Below are 24,442 nucleotides of genomic sequence, written 5' to 3'. Positions count from 1 at the left end.
GTGTGTGACGTGTACAGCATGAGTGGTGTGTGTGGCGTGTACCTGTCTCTTATACACATCTAGATGTGTATAAGAGACACACCAGAGCCTGTACAATTTTGGAAGCAAAACTGTTTGTTTAAATTTAAACGATATATAAAGTGTTTGTCAGTGCGAGAGGGAAATGTATTAAAGAAGAACCGCCTGTCTTGGGTTCCTGTTGTGCCATTTATGTTGATGGTAGATATTGTGTACAAGCTGCATAATCAATTAGCTCACATAGGCATTCAAAAGATTCTTAAAATTGTAGAAGAACATTTTTGGAATCCAGCTGTAGATTCTATAGCGCGCGACGTATGCAACAGCTGCCCGCATTGTCAGATATATAAGTCGTCAAGCCAATTGAAAGCTCCACCTGTCCTTAGGATACAGTCGGCTCATCCGTTTGACTTAGTTGCATTAGATTTACTGCAGTTTTCGCGGTCAGCGAGGGGCAATGTTGTATTACTTGTTGCCATTGATCATAACTCTAAGTTTTTGATAGCGGTTCCCCTGAGGAACAAAACGGCGCGCACCGTGTCGGAAGCGTTCCAAAATGTTGTATTGCCGAGCATGATTAGGATACCTAGCAGAGTTTTGACCGATAACGGACCTGAATTTAGGGCTGCAGAATTTAACGAAGTGACCGACTCCTTCAATATTAAGCATATTTTTTCAACTCGTTACAGGGCAGCTTCAAATGGCTGTGTCGAACGTAGCAATCAAACTATTATTCAGTTTTTGAAGGGTGTAACAGCAGACAACCCGTTAGATTGGGATGCGAAAATTAGTAGAGTATTAGTAACGTACAATAACACGTACCATTCACAAATAGGATGTAGCCCGGCACAATTTATTCTTAAGAAGGCCCATAACAATCCCAGCGTAGTACCTGTAAGTGAAGAAACAGTTAGTTCATGGAGAGAAGGGCATGTAAAATTTTGTTCATTCAAGGTAGGACAAAAGGTAGCACATAAAATTAACAGAGTGGGGAATCTTAGCAAAAATAAGTTAGCACCGAAATTCGAGGGGCCATTTTATATAGCGAAAGTTCAGTCTAATGGGGTTACTTATGAGATAAGAGATCAAAGTGGTAATATTCAAAAGGTTCACCATAGACAGCTTAAGGAATGGAATGACTATCCAAGATATTTGCAGAAATACTTCGAGTTAACGGGAGTTAAGCAGTCACGACCTACCTTAAAAGACGAAACGGACGAAAATACGCACGATTTTAGTGGAGAAGGAATGTCATTTCTAAGTAGCGACAGTAGTAGCAGTAGCGACGACAGCGATAGTGAAGGTGACAGTAGTAGCAGTAGCGAAACTAGTCGTAACGTTCAGGACGATCAGCACAGTAGTGACGACACCAGCAGCAGTAGTAGTATTAGCATCGATGATAGTAGTAATAGTAGTAGTAGTAGTAAAAACGACCAATGTAACGCTAGGAACTTGTCAGACGAGGCCAGGTCGTTACAGTCGCACGTGAGTAGCAAAGTTAGTCAACGAAGTCGCGAGCTCAATAGCAATAGACGGGAAAATTCTAGAGATTTAAAGGTAGTCCAAGTAGAGCATAACAGTCAGAAAGCTTTAGAGGAAGTACGAGACCAAAACAGTTCACCAAAATCGACTGATCGAAATTTGACTGATATACTCGATGAGGAGAGGGTGCATAGGTCAGAAGTCAACGGTGAGCATCAGACCCGACCGAAGACGTCGACTCCGGATAGTCGTGGTAGCGCAATATTCAAGGTAGAAGAGTCGCTTTCGCCGATTGTAGGAAGTCCAGCGAGTGTTGTAGATAGGAATCATTCATTTTTTGTCTCTTGGGTAGTACAATCGTTTACGATTCAAGAAGAGCTGATCGAACAGGCTTTGACAGACTTAGAACCGCTAGAAAGTGTTGATGAAATTGCGCGATTCCGTTCACCTCAATTCGTTGAGACTGAAGTTAGCTTTGTTGGAGTGGGGGAATACGAAGGGGTATGTAGAAACGCATCCGCTGCAAGGAGCGCGCTAAATACAATGAAGGAACAGGCAGCACGGTCCCGGAACGTAGCTTCAGGATACCTGAGCAATAATAATATCTGGCGGAAAATGTGCAGTAGACAATGTATGAATAGTGAGAGTAGGTTAGACAGAGATAATTGGTTAATGTCAGAGAGTTCGGACGTGGCAACCGAATTACCAGTTTTGAATACGCCTGCAACCGAGCAGAGAATGACCCGCGCTAGGGGCAGGGCTGAAAACCATCCGCATGTTCAACCTAGAGTTCTCGAATACAAGAAGTATACTAAGAAATAATCACGCTAGGAATACGACACTGGTTAGGACTGTGTAAAACGAAAAAAATGTGGAATGAATAGACACACAGCGTTCGAGATGATGTACATGTTGTGTTAATAGGAAGGGGGCGATCGAATTTTATCCGTGTGTATTTAGGTTTAAGTATTGTAAATGTAAGTTGGATTAGATCGCGCGTATACTAGCTAATAGACTACTGTTGATTCGTAATGTGAACGTGTCTAATGTCTATAGGACGGTAGCCTAAGAAATGTAAACGATATATAGACGTGTAAATTTCCTTTGAAAGCGTTGGTAATTCATATGTTTGTGCAGTAGTTTTTTTTATATGTTGCTGTAAAGTGTATATGTTGCTGTCATGTATATGTTACTGTATATGTATATGTTACTGTAGAATGTATATGTTACTTAGATTCCATGTGAAAGTAAGATGATCGGAGGTATAACTAAGGATGTATTGTAATATAAAGTAGGGTCGATTACACGGTTAAGGACGTATAATACGCGCTGTGCAAGAGGTTCCTACCTGTTTTAGCGTGGATAAGTATCCACTGGTGGGGGGAAATGTTGTGGTTCCCACACCATAATTGACGTAGACTAGTAATAATTATTAAGAATTTAGGGTTTGCATAAATTGTATTATTCAAAGTGAACTGGCCAAATGGTTCTCAACTTCTCCACAAAAAGCACTTCTTGAGGCCATATTTTCGATAGCGGAGTCAGTCAATCGTCTGCTCCCACCTGTGCCAGTGGCCATGTTCATATGTGCTCTTCCGTTCAATTATACGTTTGCATTGTTATATGACTTTCATGATTCGCATGTGTTTACAGTTAAAGAACCCAAAGAAAAGGTGTCCTTAATTATCCTTCGTGTACTGCCGACTATAGATCACTTAGGCTTTGTGTAGTGGTGACCGCGCAGAAATTGCGGTAGTGCGGAAGCCACGACACAGTAAATAATCAGAATGATTAAAACCTTTCGCTCTCAGAACAATTATTAAGTCCTAAGCAACGAAGCGAAAACTCAAAGTGCTTTTGTGATGCAAAGGTACAAACACTATGTACAAAATACAGAAAAATCAGCGAGTTTTGAATAATTATTGCGGGTACCCAGCCCCTACAGAGGTCTGGGCACTCCTGATACCTGATAATGATCTGCCAAAGAAACGTGGCCAGTCAATCCACCTATTATTATATTATTTTTACTAAGAAAATACCTGCATATTAAGACATCATAACACGAAATAAGCTTATATTAATTTAATTATCGCACGATTCGGAGTTTCTGCGCTTGGTGAGAAATCTTGTGATTGGGAAATTCTGCATTCAGGTTGAAATATCACAGAATAACCATTAAAATCAATCTCAAATGTTCCTCAGACAAAATTATTATCAGAAAATATTTTCATTCGTCGGTTCTTTATTTTCGTTTATTTTAGCATATTTTCATATTAAGAAAGCACGCCTCTCCAGGTTCTAAGTACGGGAGCGAATCTTCCTCCACAGTTCAGAGGGACGAATTTTCATAGCATTTCTGTTGCGATAAAACAACCCTCAGTGGTCGAGGCTAAGATCTAGAGGCGAATAATGAATAGAATTGCTATTTTAATGATAAGCTTTTCACCTCACATCTCAGTCGCACCAAATATCCATAAAATTTTTAATTTGTCTTGAAGCCTTTGTGAAAATTCGTCAGATCAACTTTTTCACGAACATTTTTGCTGTTGCTAGACGAACCAATGAGAGACCGCGTTGCAAAGAGGTGCTGCTAATTCGGTAATTAGCCTCGGTAATTATGAAACACTGTAAGTTTGGCCGAGCCTTTTTAAGGCTTCTTAAGTTAGCGGCGCAGCGACTTTCAGGCCATTTTTGCTAATGGCTGTCACCGAGTTCGGGAATGACTAATTACATCTTCATTACGGTGAGATTCAAGAACTTTCATCATCTCTCAGCCTCCGTCATTAGCCAAAAATGGAGCTGGAAGAAGTTCGTTATGCTCACACCGAGGTGCCCTGCCCCTCGAATATAAAATGAGCAAGAATAAGAAATAAGTCTCTGAAAGCCATTTGCGCAGCGTGCGTCATTTCGAGCTCGGTTCATTATAACATATATGCAATGGTTACTGTGAGAAATTATTGTCGCATGGGGGAGTTTCAAACCGACAGTTATTAATCGCCCACCAATAACCCCTTTAAAAAAATTAATCCTTTTTTCGTCAGCAGTCCTACATTAAAAGATAGATGTCACATCCACCCTATAATTCTTTACGATTAGTATTTGTCGGCGTCACTCGCAAGAAGAATGCCAGATCATGAATGACTGATGAATCAGTGCTGCATGAGCTCCCGTCATCTCTATGACACTTGCTTGTTCGTCTCCGACATTTTCACGAGCGCCAGTCAATGATTGAGCGACTGCCATTGATGCACCTCATTCCACTGCTTAATGGACAATTGCTGGACGTCTTCATGAAAGATGAAAGGGTAACCTTTGGACTTCAAATGAATTCGTGATTTTTGCTCCGTCCATCAAATGCTACGAATATCGCTGGAGTACGCACGCGCTAATTCCTGAGTGATCTCGCATCTCTGGTCTCCCGTAGTGCAACTCCATCGGCCATTATTATTCATTCACGAACCTGGACAATCGTGCGAAGAAAGAGTTATTCTATTTTAACGGAACACGAGGCTGATCAGTCCTATGCACTTCACCGGATATATGATCAAGCATAACACAAATATAAGATATATAAGAAAGACAAATGACAATTGCATGAATGCTCCACGATCATGCAATATTTTAGACCGTATAATATTCAGCAAATAAACTGCGAGCATCCCGACTGGGTCATGAATTTAGGATTTTCGTTCAATTTCAAGTTCAGTTCCGTGCGAAGATCGTGCAAATGATTAAAAAAACCGGGCTAGTGCTACATATACATATACCGTAGTACTAAACTTATCACTAATTCTACCTATTCTACGAGCTTTATTACTATTACTTTGCATATTACTTCAGCCTCTACAACTTCGACCTACTGCAGTTCCCAATATTTTTTTCAATCTTCAGTGCATCAGTTATGAGATGACCCATCGACAGAACCTTTTATTGAACCATTAATTAACCCTACATTTCATGCACTACGAGTGTAAAGTTACAAGAATATCTGTTAAACAGCAGATTATGGCATCAAAGAAGTCTCTTACACAAAAGGGAATTCTTTCATTCGAATAAAAGGCTGGATTTAACTGAGTAGAATTGTCAACTGAAATATTCAACCTCCCGTGAATTTGTTCAGCGCCATCTCGTTGGTAACAAGGTTTATATGCGACCTCTCAGTTTTTCGACTCGTTGCCTTAGTTCTTCTAGAACGTCGCTGTTCTCCATATCAAAGACGCAAGCACAGCACCCATTGCATATCTATTCGTCATGCCCTCGTGCTATGCCGCCTCACCTTACAAAATATTCCATGGAAATATTAGATGAACATTTCTGCTGGTCATGGTCCAAATCGAGGCCATGCGCTGGTCATGGTCCCAATCGACGCCATTCGCTGGTCATGGTCCCAATCGAGGCCATACGCTGGTCATGGTCCTAATTGAGGCCATACGCTGGTCATGGTCCCAATCAAGGCCATGCGCTGGTCATGGTCCCAATCAAGGCCATACGCTGGTCATGGTCCTAATTTAGGCCATGCGCTGGTCATGGTCCCAATCAAGGCCATGCGCTGGTCATGGTCCTAATCAAGGCCATGCGCTGGTCATGGTCCCAATTAAGGCCATGCGCTGGTCATGGTCCCAATCAAGGCCATGCGCTGGTCATGGTCCCAATCAAGGCCATGCGCTGGTCATGGTCCCAATCAAGGCCATACGCTGGTCATGGTCCTAATTGAGGCCATACGCTAGTCATGGGCCCAATTAAGGCCATGCGCTGGTCCTGGTCCTAATTGAGGCCATACGCTAGTCATGGGCCCAATTAAGGCCATACGCTGGTCATGGTCTCAATCGAGGCCATGCGCTGGTCATGGTCCCAATCAAGACCATGGGCCACGATTTGGTCAGCGTCGCGCAGGACGTGTTTCCGTGCACTCCTGCGTTGTGAGTTGCGCTTGCCAGCCTTCAACTATTCACACTCAGGATAAATGGGCTGTAATTCACTGAATTTCTAACAAAATTCACGGTCTTGGGAGCATCAATTTTTTTTCGCAAGAACAGTGCGTCTAAGTATTTCATAGCCGTTCCTGCGACCAGCCGCCGTTGTAGGAATTGGAAATAATTTCATTTGTATTGAAAAAACTGAATTAAATTTATTGAAGCACACACATAAATTTATTGAAGCACACATCTGAGCATAGCTTTCATGTAGTCGGCATTTCTCTGATAACTGCAAAAGTCAAGGACTAAATGATAGCTAATATCCTTATAAGTTGTGAAAATTTCTACATGCACATGGACATTGCGTAATGGACACAGAATAACATAGCTTTTGCTTCTAGAATTAGGAGGACTATCATAAACTCACTAAAAAATTACTTTTACGGGAGCGCTTGAACCCGCAGGCAAGTTATTACCCAAAACGAGTGCCGTCTTGACATCATTAGGCTGTACGTTAGAAGCGAACGACTCGTAACTCGACGCGTCTTCTTATGAAATCCTGCCTGGGAATCAGGTCCGGGAGCAGGAACAGAGCGGCTCCATAGCGCCCAAGGAAGGACAAGCTTCCAGTCATCTTAGCTTATGAGTCGCCGTCTACTCGACTGCTTGCCGCTTCCTAAAGTCACGCTATTCTAGTGCTTCTCATCTGAGCAAATAAGAAGCATTGTAGTGTGCATGCTGGTACTTGGTTACGCTACTCAACCCATCTTACGGCAACCATCGTGGCTCGCTTAAGAGTTCCTGGCATTATTTTTATTTGCGGCTAGGCCTACATAGTGAGTTTTAAGTGCGTTTGTATGCACAGAGGACAGGTGTAAAATGGCGCTGGCTTTGTGCTAGGCACCCTCATATCGTGACTCTAAAAAGTCAGGCCTTTCTCGTCCGCGTCGTAAACCGCGGCGACTTCCTCCTGCATCAGCGGCGCAGCAGGCCGCTCAAAATATTCTATTATTCACTCCTCATCCTCACATACATTCTCAGTTTTCCAGAAAGCGCTCATGGCTTATTTGAAACATTGCTTCTATCTTTTCTCTATATTATTTCCTTCTACATCACGTTTGAAAATTTAGGTTGTTCAATAAAATAACAATTTCTTTCCGATTTCGACATGCCGTGAATTCATAGGCCTTCTGCCTAAATCATTCATCATTGCTTCAACTTCCATAGCTGACGCTGACTCCCACATTAACCTTAAAATTGTCTTTAAAAAGCGCTTAACCTCTTGATCGCATCTTTGTACTTATTTGTAAACATTTCAACGTAAATTTTTTCAATGTCTCAAATCTGATCAGGTAACCAAATTCATGGTAATTTTGAGTACTTTTCATGAATAAAATCACAAAATTCTCCTTGGCATTTATTCAGTGCTTATAAACTAATGGATGAGTCGTAAAGGAGCCCCATTTTCTAGAACTTTCCTTATTTACTTGGGATTTTTAGTAAGTTCTAAGCATTCTTCTATCGTATTTAGGGTCGTCAGTAAGTTGTGAATATTCTTCTATCATGCTTATGGGTTTCAAGTGAAATGTAAACCTACTTCTATCGTACCTTTCGTGCTATAGCAAGTCGTCAATTTTCATCTCTGTTCGACGCAAATGTTCAAGGCTTGTTGCGTTGATTGCATTCGTTTCGCTCCAGCATGTGTCCACCAATCAGCCGTGCCGTGAGTGCAAACCAGTCACGACAGTCGCATATAAAAGCAATTATTTCTAATGGCACAATATCGACTATCATGAAAATAGTTCAAAGCCTTAACCGGAAATCAAATTAGTAGGCCTTATCTGTTAATTACGCTATCCTTAAGTATTATTGAAACATTCGACTGTAATTCTGAAGTGTTATTTTCAAATTAACATTTTGATCATAAAAATTGTGTCTACATATTAAACCTAAAATTGAAGTGAAGTTTCATTCCTTCTGTATTGAGTTTCCAAGTTCGCATTTTCGTTGAGCCTCATATGTTGGCTGCTGCCGGTTGTGGTATATAAAGCGCTTGTGTGGTTCATTTGTAGGCTGTAATTGCCTCTGTTGAATATTAGAACGTGAGAGAGAGAGAGAGAGCCATTAATGGGTTGTATGAGATATTTATTGATGTCTACTTGCGCGTTTCTAAGGAGATACAGTTTTCTTCTTTGCTCTGTTTTTTTTGCGTAACCTGCGCATTTTTTTATGATCTGTTACTAAACGATTGCGATTTGCTTTTCTTATTTGATTTTTACTGCCAAAAAATTTTACTCTCGATTTTTTTTTCGTTCAATTTGTACGATTTTTCCCAATGACACGTTTTTAATTTATACTGGACATACAGTGAACATTAGGTTCTTCAAATGTACACGAGAATTTTTGTATGATTTTGTGCATTGCTAGCAGGTTTTAATTATTTCATTAAGGTTTATTGAAGATGTAACCCTTAATCAGGGACGTATTTTAATAAAATTAATCATGATTATCCGTGTTATGAAATACACAGCTTCTACTTAGACTAAAATTATCCGACAATTCTGGGAATAAAGATTCAACATGAAGATTCTCTTAATGTATTAGGTACGTTCTTTGAAATAAGAATTTTTACAAGTTAGTGACTTTGTTCATACACATGGAGGGATGCACTAGAAGCTAAGGAATGAAAGTTACCAACAATCACTATCGATACATTAACGTTTGCAGACGATTGCTAAAACAACCAGAAGATAATGCGTACGGTTAGAAAGAGAGGCACTTCAGAAACTTCCGAACGATGGATCGCGTTGCAGACAATGTGTGACAAGACATGCCAAGAATTGTACATGGTTGCAGACAATGGGAGACATGATATGCCAAGAACTTGTACATGGTTGCAGACAATGTGAGATAAGACATGACAAGAACTTGCACATGGCTGCTAATAATGGGAGACAATACATGCCAAGAATTGTACATGGATGCAGACAATGGGAGATGAGACACAATAACTTGAACATGATTGTTGATAAAGGTACACAACACATGCCAAGAACTTTGACATTGTGGCAGACAATGGTAGACCCCACATGGCAAGAACTTGTATATGGTTGCGTACAATGAGAGACAACACATGACAAGATCTTGAACAAAGGCCTGAGTGTCAATGAGTGTTAGAGTGTATAATTCCTGATCCAGGAGTGGCTTGTGTTGTACATGTAGCATGCCAACATCTACTTGCAATTTGTTAATGTATAAACATTCGCACGTTTGTCCACAAATAAAAAATTTGGATAGCGTTGTGAAATTTTCATCCGTGTCCGCGTTCAGTCTCGTGTGGTGATGTTTGTCCATTATCCAAGAGTGGACGGGAACTGGAGGGAACTTCCAAAATTTGGAGGAAACTTTGAGATTTGGAAGAATCTTCTAAAATTTGGAGGAAACTTTGAGATTTGGAAGAATCTTCTAAAATTTGGAGGAAACTTTGAGATTTGGAAGATACTTCCAAAATTTGGAGGAAACTTGAAAAATGGAGGAGGACGTTCAGCTTTCTATAGGGTTCTGGTAGTTGAAAATTAGAGGGAGTCACGCTGATGGGCAACCTCAACTCGGGAAGGAACATGCATAAATATCATTTATGAACTTCACTGCTTTAAGTGGACAGTGAAGTGCACTGCTTCAGCAAGTTATTTGCTTATTTCATAAATGCAATGATTTCTTGCACCATTTAACGTTATAAAAATTACAGATGAAAATTTGTAAAAATTTATCAGGAATCTTTTTGCAACGATTGTTACACTGTTCAAAAAAACGTGAAAAACGGTCTTACTGAAGTTTTAGCGACCGACCGCCCCATGAAAATAAACCGTTATGCCGTTGTTTAGATGTTGTACGGGTTTTGTGTTAAGATGGAATAAAAACGGCCTCACGGTGTTTCTTTTCAAATGCCGGCTGGCCGCTGAAACGCCGGTAATACCGTTTAACGGTGATTTATCGAACAGTGTATCTACATAAGTTATATTAATAACATGTCTAGATTGTATATCTAATTTATTGTTATGGAATTTGTGAATTAAAAAAAATCATAAATAAGCCAGATTACCTAGAAAATTCATGACTAGTGTACAAAAATTAATATCGAAACTAATTCTTGAACTTGTTAGCAGAGGAACTCATAATTTCAGTGTTAAATTGAAATTGAATGACTGAGATGACCTCGCGGTGAGAGGGCACCTCTATTAGGTCATGGGGTCCTGAGGGAGGGGCAGAGGCCGTGGGGCAGAGGGCGTGGGGCAGAGGCCGTGAGGCAGAGGGCGTGGGGAAGCGATTGGGAAGTCAAATTCGTAAGAGAAAAACATTAAATTCAACCCCACATCCCACTTGGGGACACTCTTGGTACTCTCACTGGTGACCCAAAACTGACACTGCAAGCGCCATGCTAGGCCAACTTGGTAATCGTCTTGAGTGATGGTAGTCTCGAAAACAATTACCGTTCACGATAATAGGTTCTACGGTGGTCGCCAGTTCTCTTTTGGCCATAAGAAAAGTCATGGTTCTTTTACACTTCAATAATAGAAAAAATTATTGAATGAAATTTTTTTATATAATTTACGCTATTTAAATACATTTTCGGATAATATGAGCGTTAATTTTCAAGTAGGAAGGTTATCGTAAACGGGTATGATGGGAGCACGATCTCAGGCAATTAACAGTTATGTCTGGCCTCCGATGATATGTCTAAAGTTGAAGCACAACGCTTTATCCCTTCACTTGATATTGACCGTAAACAGACATAATAAATATGACATAGGGCGAGTCAACCATACATAGCTTAATTAACTACCATCGTAAAATTGAAACGTTATTCGACGAAATTGCCGTGATTGCAATAATATTTTTTTATGCTAAGCGTGAAAAAAAGGACCGAAAGATCGAGCCTCTTGCATTATGAGTGAAACAGGAGATAGGATCTCCGTCAATATATTAATATACATAGACATAAAAAGATGCTTGAGCCAGAGCAGCATAGCCTGCTCTATTCCCGCCATATTTACAATCTTTGGTAGGCTTTCGTGGGTGAGTACAACTAACTAATGTAATGACCTTGTACATTTCCCTCTCAATATTCCCTAACAAAAGATGTATCCCCTGCAACTGGATATTTTATTTCCCTTTCTAATCTCAAGTTCAATTTAGGGATCACTTAATTCATCAGTAAAGTGATAAATCAGTCCTTGTCTCGGAATAAATTTCATGTTGACAATTGAGATCATCTATATGGGTCATTCGATTTCAATAAACGAATTATAAGTCAGTAAAGTGAATCACAATCAGTTTATAGAGGGAACTAAAAAGAAAGAACTTTGTCGAATAAATTAGTTATTTGGTTAAAACTTGCCAGTAAGCTTTTTGTTGGCTCTTAGTTTGAGGTTGTGAATGACTCAGAGAGTGGGCAAATGTATGTTAAATTAGAAATATGCCAAGTATATATATGGGTAACTACAACTAACGTTCTGCTCACAAATGTCGCTTGATCTCTGGCTACCGTTCATCATATAGAATGTGGCCGTACAACCGTCGTCTAGGTTAATATAGTTATAGAAAAATAAGAAAAGATGTGCATTCCGAAGGAACATTTTCATATAGTAAACTCGTCTTATTTCTATAAGAAACAGAGGAAAATTCTGAGAACACTGCACCCTCAATGTTCACTGTACCCCGCAGTACAATGTAATTTACACTACACTGCAAGTTACAGTAAACTGCACCTTCACAGTACGACTGTTTTCCTTAACTATACTCGTAAAAACGGACGAAAAATCTGTTCATTAATTAACACGTATCACTTAAAGTACTCTCTTATGACTAGACTTCGTTAAAAATCTATGGCATGACATATATAAAGAAATATTGCACTTGGAATGAAATATTTTACACGTGACCTTATATTATGAAATCATTATCCTTATGTGGTCGCAATAAGAATTCTTCAACACGCTCATTTAATATTCGATGACATCGATCGTAAAAAGAATCTATTCACGTAAATAACTTCGTCGCTTGTCACTTACGTCCAGCGGGTTGAGGCATGATTGTCAAAATTCAAGCACGTCAAGAGGCTCTGTTGCACCACACTGCGACCTTATGTTAACCAGAGCTTTCAATTGGGGCGTTCGCACTGATTGGTCAAGGATCACTTTTAGTCTTTTTGACTTTAGTACCGAGCCGTTATTTTAATAGTTTTTCTTTGGAAAATTCATTTGAGATTAATGTTATAATCGCATCGAGGGTTTTAAAGTGGTTGGGGGTTGGTAATGCAGACCATGCAGCCTTGGGTCTATATGTACGCTTTAGCGCCATTTAGTTCGTTTTTTTATTTATTTCTGCTGCGTTGTTACTATGCTGACACAGGTTTAATCTTTAGCCATTCCAGGTTCTGACAGAAAAGCCAACGATCTGGTTAGAATTGCCAGTGATGTTGAGATGTTCCAAGAAGTGTCAAGACTTCTCAATTCAAGTTGTTTCCTGACCCCAAACGATGTCCATGATTCTGGTCGGTGGTGAAGCTGAATTAGTAGCACTATCATCACAATGAAAAAACTAAGAATAGCTGCGAGCTTCGACTTCTGCAGAAGCCACAACAAGGAGTTGGGACTTTGAAGCTGCATGTACGTGATCAAAGTTACAGTTAACTTCAGGTTACAGTTTGTTAAGTTCAGGTTTCAGTTTTAATGATATTCATTTACAATAGAATGAATTACACTTGCACTTCCAAACTAAACCATCAGTCGCGTCATGGTTCTGATAAGCAGTTTACTCGGCTTGACCTTCCACCGCCCACACAGACGATTTTGGTCTCGCACGCACAATGTCATTGCTAAGAACAGTAGAGGGTTTAAGTGCCTTCGAGGCTATCGGACATTATTATATACAGCCCTCATGAGTGAAAAAGTAAATACTTATTTTCATCACTATTAACTATCGCTGGTGATACCAGTCCCCAAGCCCTGTTAGGAGCTCGGTTACTGGTATCCCTGATACCAAGCTGCCGCCGCTGCAGCTTGCCCCACCCATCGCTCCCCCAGCTGATCAGACCAAGGACTGGCAAGTCCTTGTGAATTCCCCTGCACGCAAGCGGCGGGGGAAATGTGAGGTCTGACCGAGGAGGGGCGACGAGTGGGGGAGGCTGACCACTACGGAACCGGAGTGTGAGGAGGTAAGTGGCTGTGGGGACCCATCATCCCCCCCATCACTGGGTGCTGCATCCCACCGGATGGTCCGTTGCTCATGTGTTTCTGAGTCGCCGCAAACTTCATCCTTTTCTGTTTTTGGCGTTGATTACAAAACCAAACCCTGACGACGTTCTTTTTAAGGTCGAGTTTCTCGGCAATGGCTGCAATCTTTTCGCCGCTCGGTCGTGGCTGGACAGCGAAGTAGGCTTCCAGCGACCGCTTCTCAGGAGCGGCGATGCTCGTGCGTTTTCTCTTCTGGAACAAAACGAAAACGGGATTAAAAATAGCAACGGGCACTGCCGTTCGTACGGAACTTTAGTTCAGGTTTGAATTTCATATTTTTAACGTAATAAATTTGGAAGTTAAATCCCGATAACTATTTTATTTTGGATATCCACACAACAATGAGCTAAGAAGTATTATCAAGAGTTTTCTTTTAAGTAGAACATTATTTAACCCTTTGCCCAATTTCAGCGGTAATTGGGCCCAATTTCAGCATTATTGCCCAATTTCAGCATTATTTAACCCCCCATTTAACATTATTTAACCCTTTGCCCAATTGGGACGGTAAACATGACTCATTTGTGCTGGGAGAGAGGACCTAGATTCTTTGAAGCCATGGTGAAGGCCTATCAATGGACAGGAGGACTTTTCAAACCTGCATTTTTGATGATGAATTATCATTATTACAAATAATTTAATGAATCTTTTTACTGCTTGAGTCAATCTGTACGAATGGTCGTACTGCTCGATGAAGTATAAATGAATGTTTGAATTGCTCGAGGCAGTATGTACAAATTGTTGTCTTGATCAAGGCAGTTTGAAGCCGAATATTGTGTCACTATGTTTGTCCTACTAATAAAAGTTCACATTAACGCCTGAAAAAGCACTAGCCCAAAGATTGCGGAGGAAAGTTAGTATATTGAGGTGAGGTAAGTTTGACCGCACCTCTCCCATGGGTAGTACAGATGGGGCGTCGGGATCCCTTCTCTTGTTCCTCATTTGAGCCTCGGCCTCCTCAAGCCAGGCTTGCAGGACGGGCTTGAGAGCAATCATGTTGTTGTGTGATAACGTCAGTGATTCGAACCTGGAGACGCACAAAAAATTCTGCTGAACAAATAATATTTTGATTTCTTATATGCAGTAATGACCAGCACGTACCGTATATGAAGAACAGTGAAAATAAGAAGTGGTACAAGAAATGAAGGAGATCGGAAATATTTTCACAGTTCCTATGATGAAGCTAACCAAGTAAGATGAGCAAATTTTGTAAACAGGTTCACCAAAGGGCAAGGAAAAACAAATTTTATCATCAGCTTAATTGATGAAAATAATGTATTCGCAGATAAGAGTAAAAGAAATAATTATTGGTTAATGATTAAGAACAGAGTAAAATAACAATAATTGAAGTAAAAGATATAATCATTGTTGATGATTGGGAACAAGAGGATGACAAGGCGCCTACACTCAACTCACCGGCATATCGTTGACTGGGACAAGGCACAAGGCGCCTACACTCAACTCACCGACATATCGTTGACTGGGACAAGGCGTCTACACCCAACTCACCGGCATATCGTTGACTGGGATAAGGCGCCTACACTCAACTCACCGACATATCGTTGACTGGGACAAGGCGCCTACGCCTGGAAGCTTGAGGTTTGCGAGCGCCTTGCCGACGTCGGCCTGCGTGACGCCCAGTTTAATGCGCCGTTGCTTGAAGCGCTCAGAGAACGCCTCCAGCTCGCGGGGGTCGGTGTCGGTGTCGTGCATGCTGGGCAGGTAGCTGCGCACGGTGCAAGAGTAAAACAGCCTTCATAATAAATTTCAACTCAAATTATATCGTATTTAGCTGATTAGCTGACCCAAATAATTTTGTGGTTACGTAAATATGTAGAAAAATAAGGTCAATAAAAAATCATTTTTTACTGTAGTGACATTAAGCACTTGAATATCCGTTCGCGTCATTGTTGATCAAGTTCTTCATGATCAAATACATCATGAATGCATTAAAATATGTTTATTTTCACTGTGCATGCTGTTTTTTTACCGCAAAGTTCAGTATAGGTTTCTAATGTGACTAATAACTTATTTTAATATTGCTATCTACTTTAAAATTACTAAATATAACTACTACAAATTCTACAATAAAATTACTAAATATAACTACACACACTGAAGAAACAAAAAATGTGAGATCTAATCGCTCAAACCACTTATACAATGGATCAAATATAGATAAAAATCCTACAGACAAAGGGCCGAAAAGTTAATAATTGTGTTTGTGATAGCCTCCAGCAGTCCTAAAGCTCGCAGCCAATACTCGTTTAGCAAGAAATAAGCGACCGCACAAGACCACCACGCAGCGGCCACAAAGATCGGCAGCGTCGGCAGGTAATTTGTAGGAGGCGCGTGCCGCTGTCCTGCCACTCTCCCCTGCGACCGCAGCCCCCGACCTGGGGGCGCTATCCCTGATATTTGTTTGGCTCTCTCTTGTCTTCTAGAATATTTTATCGTGAGATATTTGTATTGTATTGGTCACTAATTGTACTGAAGGTAATAAGAGTGTGTCATTGTATAGCCGCTGAATTCGTGAGATATTTGTATTATATTGGTGGCTAATTGTACTGAAGGTAATAAGAGTGTGTCATTGTATAGCGGCTGTATTCGTGAGATATTTGTCTTGTATTGGTGGCTAATTGTACTGAAGGTAATAAGAGTGAGCCATTGTATAGCCGCTGAATTCGTGAGATATTTGTCTTGTATTGGTGGCTAATTGTACTGAAGGTAATAAGAGCGTGCCATTGTATAGCAGCTCTAAATCTTTACCACATCTCTGTTTTGAGTTATTGTACCGTATAGCAGCTCCTAAACCTTAAGTAACTACTTAGTTTTGTGTTATTTTCTACGCTTTTCTACCGTAATTCTGACAAATGTTAATTCGCTTCGAAGGTTATGATGAATGGGTTTATAATCGTGCCGTTTTCCAGGTAAAAAACTCACCTTAAAGGCATGTGTGGATGAGGTAGGCCTGGGTGTCCCATCATGCTGTTCATGGGTGAGTGTGAATATACTCCTCCATGCATCATCCCGCCGTCACTCATGGGGGTGAGGGTAGTCATGGCTGACGAGTTAATTGGGTCTAGCATCTCCAGGCCTTCCATGCTGTGGTGACCCATCTGGGACAGGAGTATAACATTCATTAGTGCAACTGAAACTGTGACTAAATTACAAACATACCAGTAATTAATCTGTCTAGTTAGGTAAAATTAACTTAGCGATCGATATCAGAATAATTTACACGGGTTATCACGCCACTTACCTAAGTTTAGCTTTTAATGTACACAAGACAACACAGTAAAATGGCGAAATATAACTTAGAATTGCTTCACCAGCTAGAATATATATGAACAAAAATATGCCAAGAAACCTAGCACAAGGATTAACAGGATTAGCCGTGTTATGAGCGTGTGTGTTGCTAATGTTGCTCTCAGCTTCGAAGGACAAGCCAGCGCGCGACACGCATGCGTTCAGTGCCACAAGAGAGAAGTGACACGCACGCGTTCAGTGCTACAAGAGAGAAGTGACACGCATCAAGGGAGAAGTGACACGCACATGTTCAGTGCTACAAGAGAGAAGTGACACGCACGCGTTCAGTGACACAAGACAGAAGTGACACGCACGCGTTCAGTGCCGCAAGGGAGAAGTGACACGCACGCGTTCAGTGCCGCAAGGGAGAAGTGACACGCACGCGTTCAGTGCCACAAGAGAGAAGTGACACGCACGCGTTCAGTGTTCGGGTATAAACGCTGACGTTTTAATATGTAAGGGATAAATGCAACAATGCATGGTAAAAAAATGCTTTAAATATTCGAGAATTCAAGCGTGAGGACTAATACTGTAAATATTTTACGGTTGTATACTATACTCGTCGTATAAATTTATTTGCCGTATAAACCCTGATATAAATAAATTGTTATCACGTTAACAGGTCAATTCAACGCAGGAAATATACAAGGCTCCTGCAGTTTGAGAATACTTTCATTCCTGATCCATCCGAGTAGAATTCCATTAATAATTTATACACTAATTAAAGTAGAGTAATTGTAGGACAGTTCCAACTGGTAATTAACAGAGGACACTAATCAACTTCAACTGTATGTAGTTCAACTTAAACTCAATAGAATTTTGTATTAAAATTCACACTCACCAAATTAAAAATGACATTTAAATTTCAAACTCCTCGCCTAGATCTGCATTTCTGCAAGATATCCTTATCTGCAACCCAACATAAAGATAATTATGTATACACGGGAATTGTTTACATAACGTATACACACTTAAACATTATTAATGTTTTCATGGTGCCAGGCTTGACAAAAACACACAAACTAACACAGCTGCATTATTTATTTAAACACTATAAATTGATGTTTTTTCTGAATGGAGATTTTAGGATTATACACACACACACCACACACACAATATTCCTGCATTTTAAGATTTAAAGTTTTAAAACTAAAAATAATTTGGTTGTGGGATAGCTCAGAGACTGTATATCCCAAGAAACCCCCCATGTATACCTGACATGCAATGTGTATCATTTATAATATGCAAGGCTTGCTCGGTCTGTTCTGAAATATCTATGCGTAATGAGCGAGCATAGAAGTTGTGATGCATAGATGTTGTAATGCATAGATGTTGTGATGCATAAATGTTGTGATGCATAGATGTTGTGATGCATAGATGTTGTGATGCATAAATGTTGTGATGCATAGATGTTGTGATGCATACATATATGTTGCGATGCATAGATGTTGTTATGTCTGTAGTGTGGCTAGAGTGTAATTAAACGGTCATTATAGTGCACGATTCCTCCGATTAATTGAAACCACGTAGATTTTAAAAGCACTCACCCACCGTCGTTATGGGTAAACATTAGCTAATGAGCTTCGTTAAAGTATGCAAGAACGACACCAGAACTGCACTGCGTTTCCCTGCAACGTGAAGCCCAGACCGTGCGATTCATGAGCTTTTACTCCTGACGTGAGTTTATATCTAATTGTTAAGTTATTTTAATGCAAGAAACTCTCGCTAATGGAAGAAGTTTGGCGAGAGCGGATGTTGGGCTGGGGTTTTGCGAGCTGTTTCCTTTTGCTGCGCGTTGCCGCGGCCATTTGGTGGCTGCGGCCCCGTGCTAGCTTCTCCTTACTCCTGACGTTTACGATCCTTCCCATGCAATGCTGTGCTCTTTATCAATGCGGTGATAAACCGCAAAATATATATTGCTAACATAAATGCACATTGAATTCACATGTTTTTTGTTTTGATATCAACTACTTGGTACAGCGTTTGGTCTTTTGATCGTCTCTTAAAGCGAAATTTTTTGCTCCTATACCTACTTTCCACACCGGCACTTCACTTCTTTTATTATCAGTGACCTTAAAGTTTGTTATTCGTCAGATTAGTCCACACTGAAATTTTTATGAATTTACATCATGTAGAAGCTATAAATTATAATGATTTCTTTTTCAGTTACCGTTAGACGCAGCTAGCTTGTTAGCCTGGTGTTTCTCGTATATGATAATTCCTGCAATTTTAGAATCTTGTTGTCCCATATTCTGCTATTCTTGAAATCCATCAATCTCGTTAACAATAATAAAGCTTGTGTTTTCTAATTGATTAAATACCCATTCAAACTCACAGTTTACATAGTGAACAAGACTCTTATTACACTCTCATATCAAATGTTGCATATATTAATTTAAATTCATGTTAACCAATTGCAAAATAAAATTCGAATTTTTGATTAATTATTTCCTACCTTTTGTCCAATAATTCATATTCATGTATGTTAGATTAGATAAATATCCTGGATACGCGCCCCAACAGCTCCTATATACAATATCCCGACACGATAAATATCCTGGATACGCGCCCCAACAGTTCCTATATACAATATCCCGACACGATAAGTATCCTGGATACGCGCCCCAACAGCTCCTATATACAATATCCCGACAAGATAAGTATCCTGGATACGCGCCCCAACAGCTCCTATATACAATATTCCGACAAGATAAGTATCCTGGATACGCGCCCCAACGGCCCCTATATATTTATCATGCCAGGCTTACAGCACACAAACAGACCCTCAAAGTTTGATAAATATATACACGATTAGATAATTCTTTACTAAACACAATTTAACTGCTCATGTGGTCTTGAGAGTGAACATTTGGGAACACACGGAACATGAAAACGTAAAGTTTCAAATTATAAAAGTAATATTCGATTGCCGATATAGCATGGGGTATTTATAGAGAAATTATCTTGTCTTTTCTTGTCTGCTTGAAATGACGGCTTTTAAGTAAAAAATATCATTTAAATTCAAATTTACGAGTGCGGTTTACTGAGCTTATGATTATATTCATGCAACGAATCTGAACAATACCCAATGTTGTATCCATAGATGGCTTTATTTTGCATGGTTTTAACTGGGCAAGCGCCTGCGCGATGTTGTCTGCGGCCTTCCAACCTATACGAGCTTCCACCCGACGAGTTTCTGGTGCGTTTCGCCTCCGTCGAGATTTGTTCAAACGTTTGCCTGAGTAGCGCTCGATTATTTCGAAGTCTCCTACATGAATGAAGCTACATGTAGGTTTTCGTCACTAATTGATTAACTGTCTAATGAACGATGTGAATATTTTCAGTGTCTTTTACTTGATATCCAAATAAGTGTCATGACTCGAAGTCTACGTATATTACACGAAAGATTTAAGTGTCTCGGTAATATCAATTAAAAATTCCTTTAATCATGTCACTGGTGAATAATAAAAATATGAAAGGATTTGTAATAAACCAATCAATATTATGCCCAATCAATTAAAGCTGGTGATCATAGTGCAATTCTAGTGCAATTTAACAGCTGCATGAGCGACATTAACACATCAACTGCAGTGAAACTGCTACAATAGGCGCCATCTCCCGCAATAAGAGCAGCAGCAACAGCAGCAGCAGCAGCAGCAGCAGCAGCAACAGCAGCAACAGCAGCAGCAGCAGCAGCAGCAGCAGCAGCAGCAGCAGCAGCAGCAGCAACAGCAGCAGCAGCAGCAGCAGCAGCAGCAACAGCAGCAGCAGCAGCAGCAGCAGCAGCAGCAGCAACAGCAGCAGCAGCAGCAACAGCAGCAACAGCAGCAGCAGCATCAGCACAGGTATCATGTCACGCGCTGTGGTCTCCTCTAAGGGTTACAGCCCCGAGCTACAGGCCCCCTAGGGAGCGCTTGCCCCCTCTTTGCCCCCTCACCCTCGCTTGCCTGGCTGTCTTTTAGCAGCTTCTTTTAGACCTCTGCATGCTTGGAGGTCCAGACTTTTTCCGGCGCTCGTTTGCTTTTTTTCGTGCGTGTTTTGATGGCCGCGCAAGAGTTTTGTGCGGCTAACTGCCATTGCTGTATTTCTGGTGCCAAGCCAAACGGCCGCCGTGTATCGGCTGCAGGTCTGACTTTTGCCTGGACAAATGCTGCTTTTTCTGACGGATTCCTAAACAATTTTATCCTCAGATGTACAAGAGAAAAAACAAATATGTGCCAGCTGTTTTTGTAGAATTAGGAAGCATTTCAGGGCAAAATAGTGAAAATAAAGCCTTGACTTTTTAATGGTCCATCGAGCGTTCGATAAGAAAGGGGAATTTTCGTCGCAGTTAATTTTATCTGAAAAAAAATCAATCCGCAGCACTGATTTGCACTTCATTCAGCACATTTTTCTTGAAGCTGGCGTTGATTGAAAAGTTTATATGCAGCATAGACTGGCAAAGCTTTTCGGTTCGATGATTTTCAAATGTAATCTAAACCCATTTTTGCTTGTACACTAGGAAGATTTGCGCCTGTCGAGGGAATTGAAGTAGGAATGGACGTTCCTACTTCATCTGTCCTAATGGAAAGGTTAAAAATTCTGTAGCTTCAATGGATTATATGTACGTGGATAATGAAGATCATAAATGATCATCTTCATTACTAATGATCTCGAGGAGAAGGTCACAGCTTGCGTTGCTAGACGAACATACCTTGCGATAAGGTGCGTCAAACCATTTGCTATGGTAGGTTACTGTGCAGGGTTAGGTGCGTCAAACCATTTGCCATGGTAGGTCACTGTGCAGGGTTAGGTGCGTCAAACCATTTGCTATGGTAGGTCTCTGTGTACGGTAAGGTGCGTCAAACCATTTGCCATGGTAGGTCACTGTGTACGCTAAGGTGCGTCAAACCATTTGCTATGGTAGGTCACTGAGCACGCTAAGGTGCGTCAAACCATTCGCTATGGTAGGTCACTGTGCACGCTAAGGTGCGTCAAACCATTCGCTATGGTAGATCACTGTGCACGCTAAGGTGCGGCAAACCATTTGCTATGGTAGGTCTCTGTGTACGCTAAGGTGCGTCAAACCATTTACAATGGTAGGTCACTGAGCGTTCCAAGGCAGGTGCTCGCGTGCGCACACTAGCACATAACGTGGACTAAGTTGGAGAGTATTTATATATATAAAATCAATAATTGTTTCGTGCAGTTAGAAAGTTCAATCGTTGCGAGTCAACTCTGAAGTATTAATTTGAGTCAAATGATAGCTCTACTCTACAGTGCCGTGATAAATGCTCTCTGTAGTAGATTTATAAAAAATTATTGGTGTGCGTGAGGTGGCCAACCATCATTCCATCCAAGCTGCGTCGATCAGGTTGATTATTAAGATGCTCTACACAGGGCCAGTAGAGTCGGCCAGTAGTGTCGGCCAGTAGTGTCGGCCAGTAGAGTCGGCCAGTAGTGTCGGCCAGTAGTGTCGGCCAGTAGTGTCGGCCAGTTGTGTCGGCCAGTAGAGTCGGCCAGTTGTGTCGGCCAGTAGAGTCGGCCAGTTGTGTCGGCCAGTAGTGTCGGCCAGTTGCGTCGGCCAGTAGTGTCGGCCAGTAGAGTCGGCCAGTAGTGTCGGCCAGTAGTGTCGGCCAGTAGTGTCGGCCAGTAGTGTCGGCCAGTAGTGTCGGCCAGTAGTGTCGGCCAGTAGTGTCGGCCACTAGTGTCGGCCAGTAGTGTCGGCCAGTAGTGTCGGCCAGTAGTGTCGGCCAGTAGTGTCAGCCAGTAGTGTCGGCCACTAGTGTCGGCCACTAGTGTCGGCCAGTAGTGTCGGCCAGTAGTGTCGGCCAGTTGTGTCGGCCACTAGTGTCAGCCAGTAGTGTCAGCCAGTAGTGTCGGCCAGTAGTGTCGGCCAGTATATATAGTATCGACCAGTAGTGTCAGCCAGTAGTGTTGGCCAGTAGTGTGCGCCAGTAGTGTCGGCCACTAGTGTCGGCCAGTACAATTTCGAATACCAACCGCCACTTTTACCGGGTAATTGGCGTAACCGGGCGTTTTACCGGGATCGTTTATAAGCGTAACTGGCCACGGAAATGCCCATTAACCTTTTACACGATGCCAGTAGCATGACAATTAGTAGCAGTTAGCGTTTGAAAGTTGTAGTGGTCGCCATTATTTGCCGTCAATACTTGCCGTCACTACTGGCCACCACTACTGGCCGCCACTACCGGCCGTCACTACTGGCCACCACTACTGGCCGTCACTACTGGCCACCACTACTGGCCGCCACTACCGGCCGTCACTACTGGCCACCACTACTGGCCGTCACTACTGGCCATCACTACTGGCCGCCACTACCGGCCGTCACTACTGGCCTCCACTACTGGCCGTCACTACTGGCCGCCGTCACTGGCGGTCACTACCGTCCTCGTGTATAAGCCCGCTAACCCAAGCCAGGAGCTGGGGACAGCTAGCAGCATAGGGGGGCGCCATGCAGTGGAAGTCGGTCATCGAAGTTTGATTATTAGCGCAGCGACCGACGCCTACATGCACGACAGCCTTCAGTCGTCAGTCGCTAGTCGTTATTAACCAGTAGCCAATCGCTAGTCGTTTGTAACTAATCATAAGCCTCTAGTCGTAAGTTGTTGGTTGCTAGTCGCCAGTAGTCAGCTACTGGCGACTCGCTCGCTATAGCTACTCTATTACTTACCTTATGCTTGTTGCTATTACTTATCTTATACCTATACTTGTTGCTATACTTGATCTTATACTTGTTGCTATAATCGCTATTAGCTACTTGTTAGTAACCAGTCTCTATTCGTTAGTCGTTAGTAACCAATCGCTAGTCACCATTCGCGTGCCGTTATTAACCACTCGGCAGTCGCCGGTTGCAAGTCGTCAGTAATCTAACTCTGAAATTGGTTCAAGTTGTTCAGAAGTGTTAGGGTATTTATATGATACGCAAGTCGGCATGATGGATGCATGTCGTGGTAATCACTATACTCAACTTGTGCGAGTATTTCTTCAGAGAACAGTGACGTGCTCTGAGCAATTGATGGTGAGAGTTGTCAGTCACCTATTTCTTGACAATGTTAGCGATTAATCTTCAAACAATACGTATATATAATTCTGTTTATATTGTTCAATTTCTTGAACCGATGTATCTGAACTATGATGATTTGTCAAGTAGCCAAATTTTTAATGTTTTTCGTCTCGTAATCTCCAACTGAACTATTTAGAACTGTTAGATCTATAGAACTTGTGAGCGGTCGGCCATTACTACTGAAATGTTATCAGTTCTTACTCGCCTTGCTTGTTGAGACTACAATTAAAGCACTGATCTTAAGCGTTGCAAGATCAAGTTATTACCAATAGGTTACATCTAACAATGATTACATTTAATTAAGGCCTTTATTTTATTGAATCAATGAAAAATCCGTATATAATTAGGCAGATGGGGGC

The 24,442-nt window shown here is 41.4% G+C and overlaps 1 protein-coding gene across 3 annotated transcripts in view; it reads right to left on the bottom strand.

The window, feature by feature from the left end:
* Window positions 1-8,999: 8,999 nt before the first annotated feature.
* Window positions 9,000-24,442, bottom strand: part of LOC108682003 (inhibitory POU protein) — a 51,065-nt gene continuing 35,622 nt past the window's right edge. For 2 of the 3 annotated variants that reach the window (XM_018171092.2, XM_047884053.1), the window contains exons 5-8: window positions 16,652-16,827; window positions 15,261-15,434; window positions 14,597-14,735; window positions 9,000-13,903 (exon numbers count right to left, since the gene is read on the bottom strand). In XM_018171092.2, the coding sequence (XP_018026581.1) occupies window positions 13,610-13,903; window positions 14,597-14,735; window positions 15,261-15,434; window positions 16,652-16,827 (783 nt within the window). In that variant the 3' untranslated portion in view covers window positions 9,000-13,609. The remainder of the gene's footprint in view (window positions 13,904-14,596; window positions 14,736-15,260; window positions 15,435-16,651; window positions 16,828-24,442) is intronic. The other variant, XM_047884054.1, reaches the window with a different exon arrangement.

The sequence above is a fragment of the Hyalella azteca genome, unplaced genomic scaffold (genome assembly GCF_000764305.2).
Source record: "Hyalella azteca isolate HAZT.00-mixed unplaced genomic scaffold, Hazt_2.0.2 contig1803, whole genome shotgun sequence".
In the NCBI taxonomy this organism is placed as follows: Eukaryota; Metazoa; Arthropoda; class Malacostraca; order Amphipoda; family Hyalellidae; genus Hyalella; species Hyalella azteca.
Note: the sequence above shows the minus strand (reverse complement) of the source record. Positions and strands in the feature narration are given on the sequence as shown.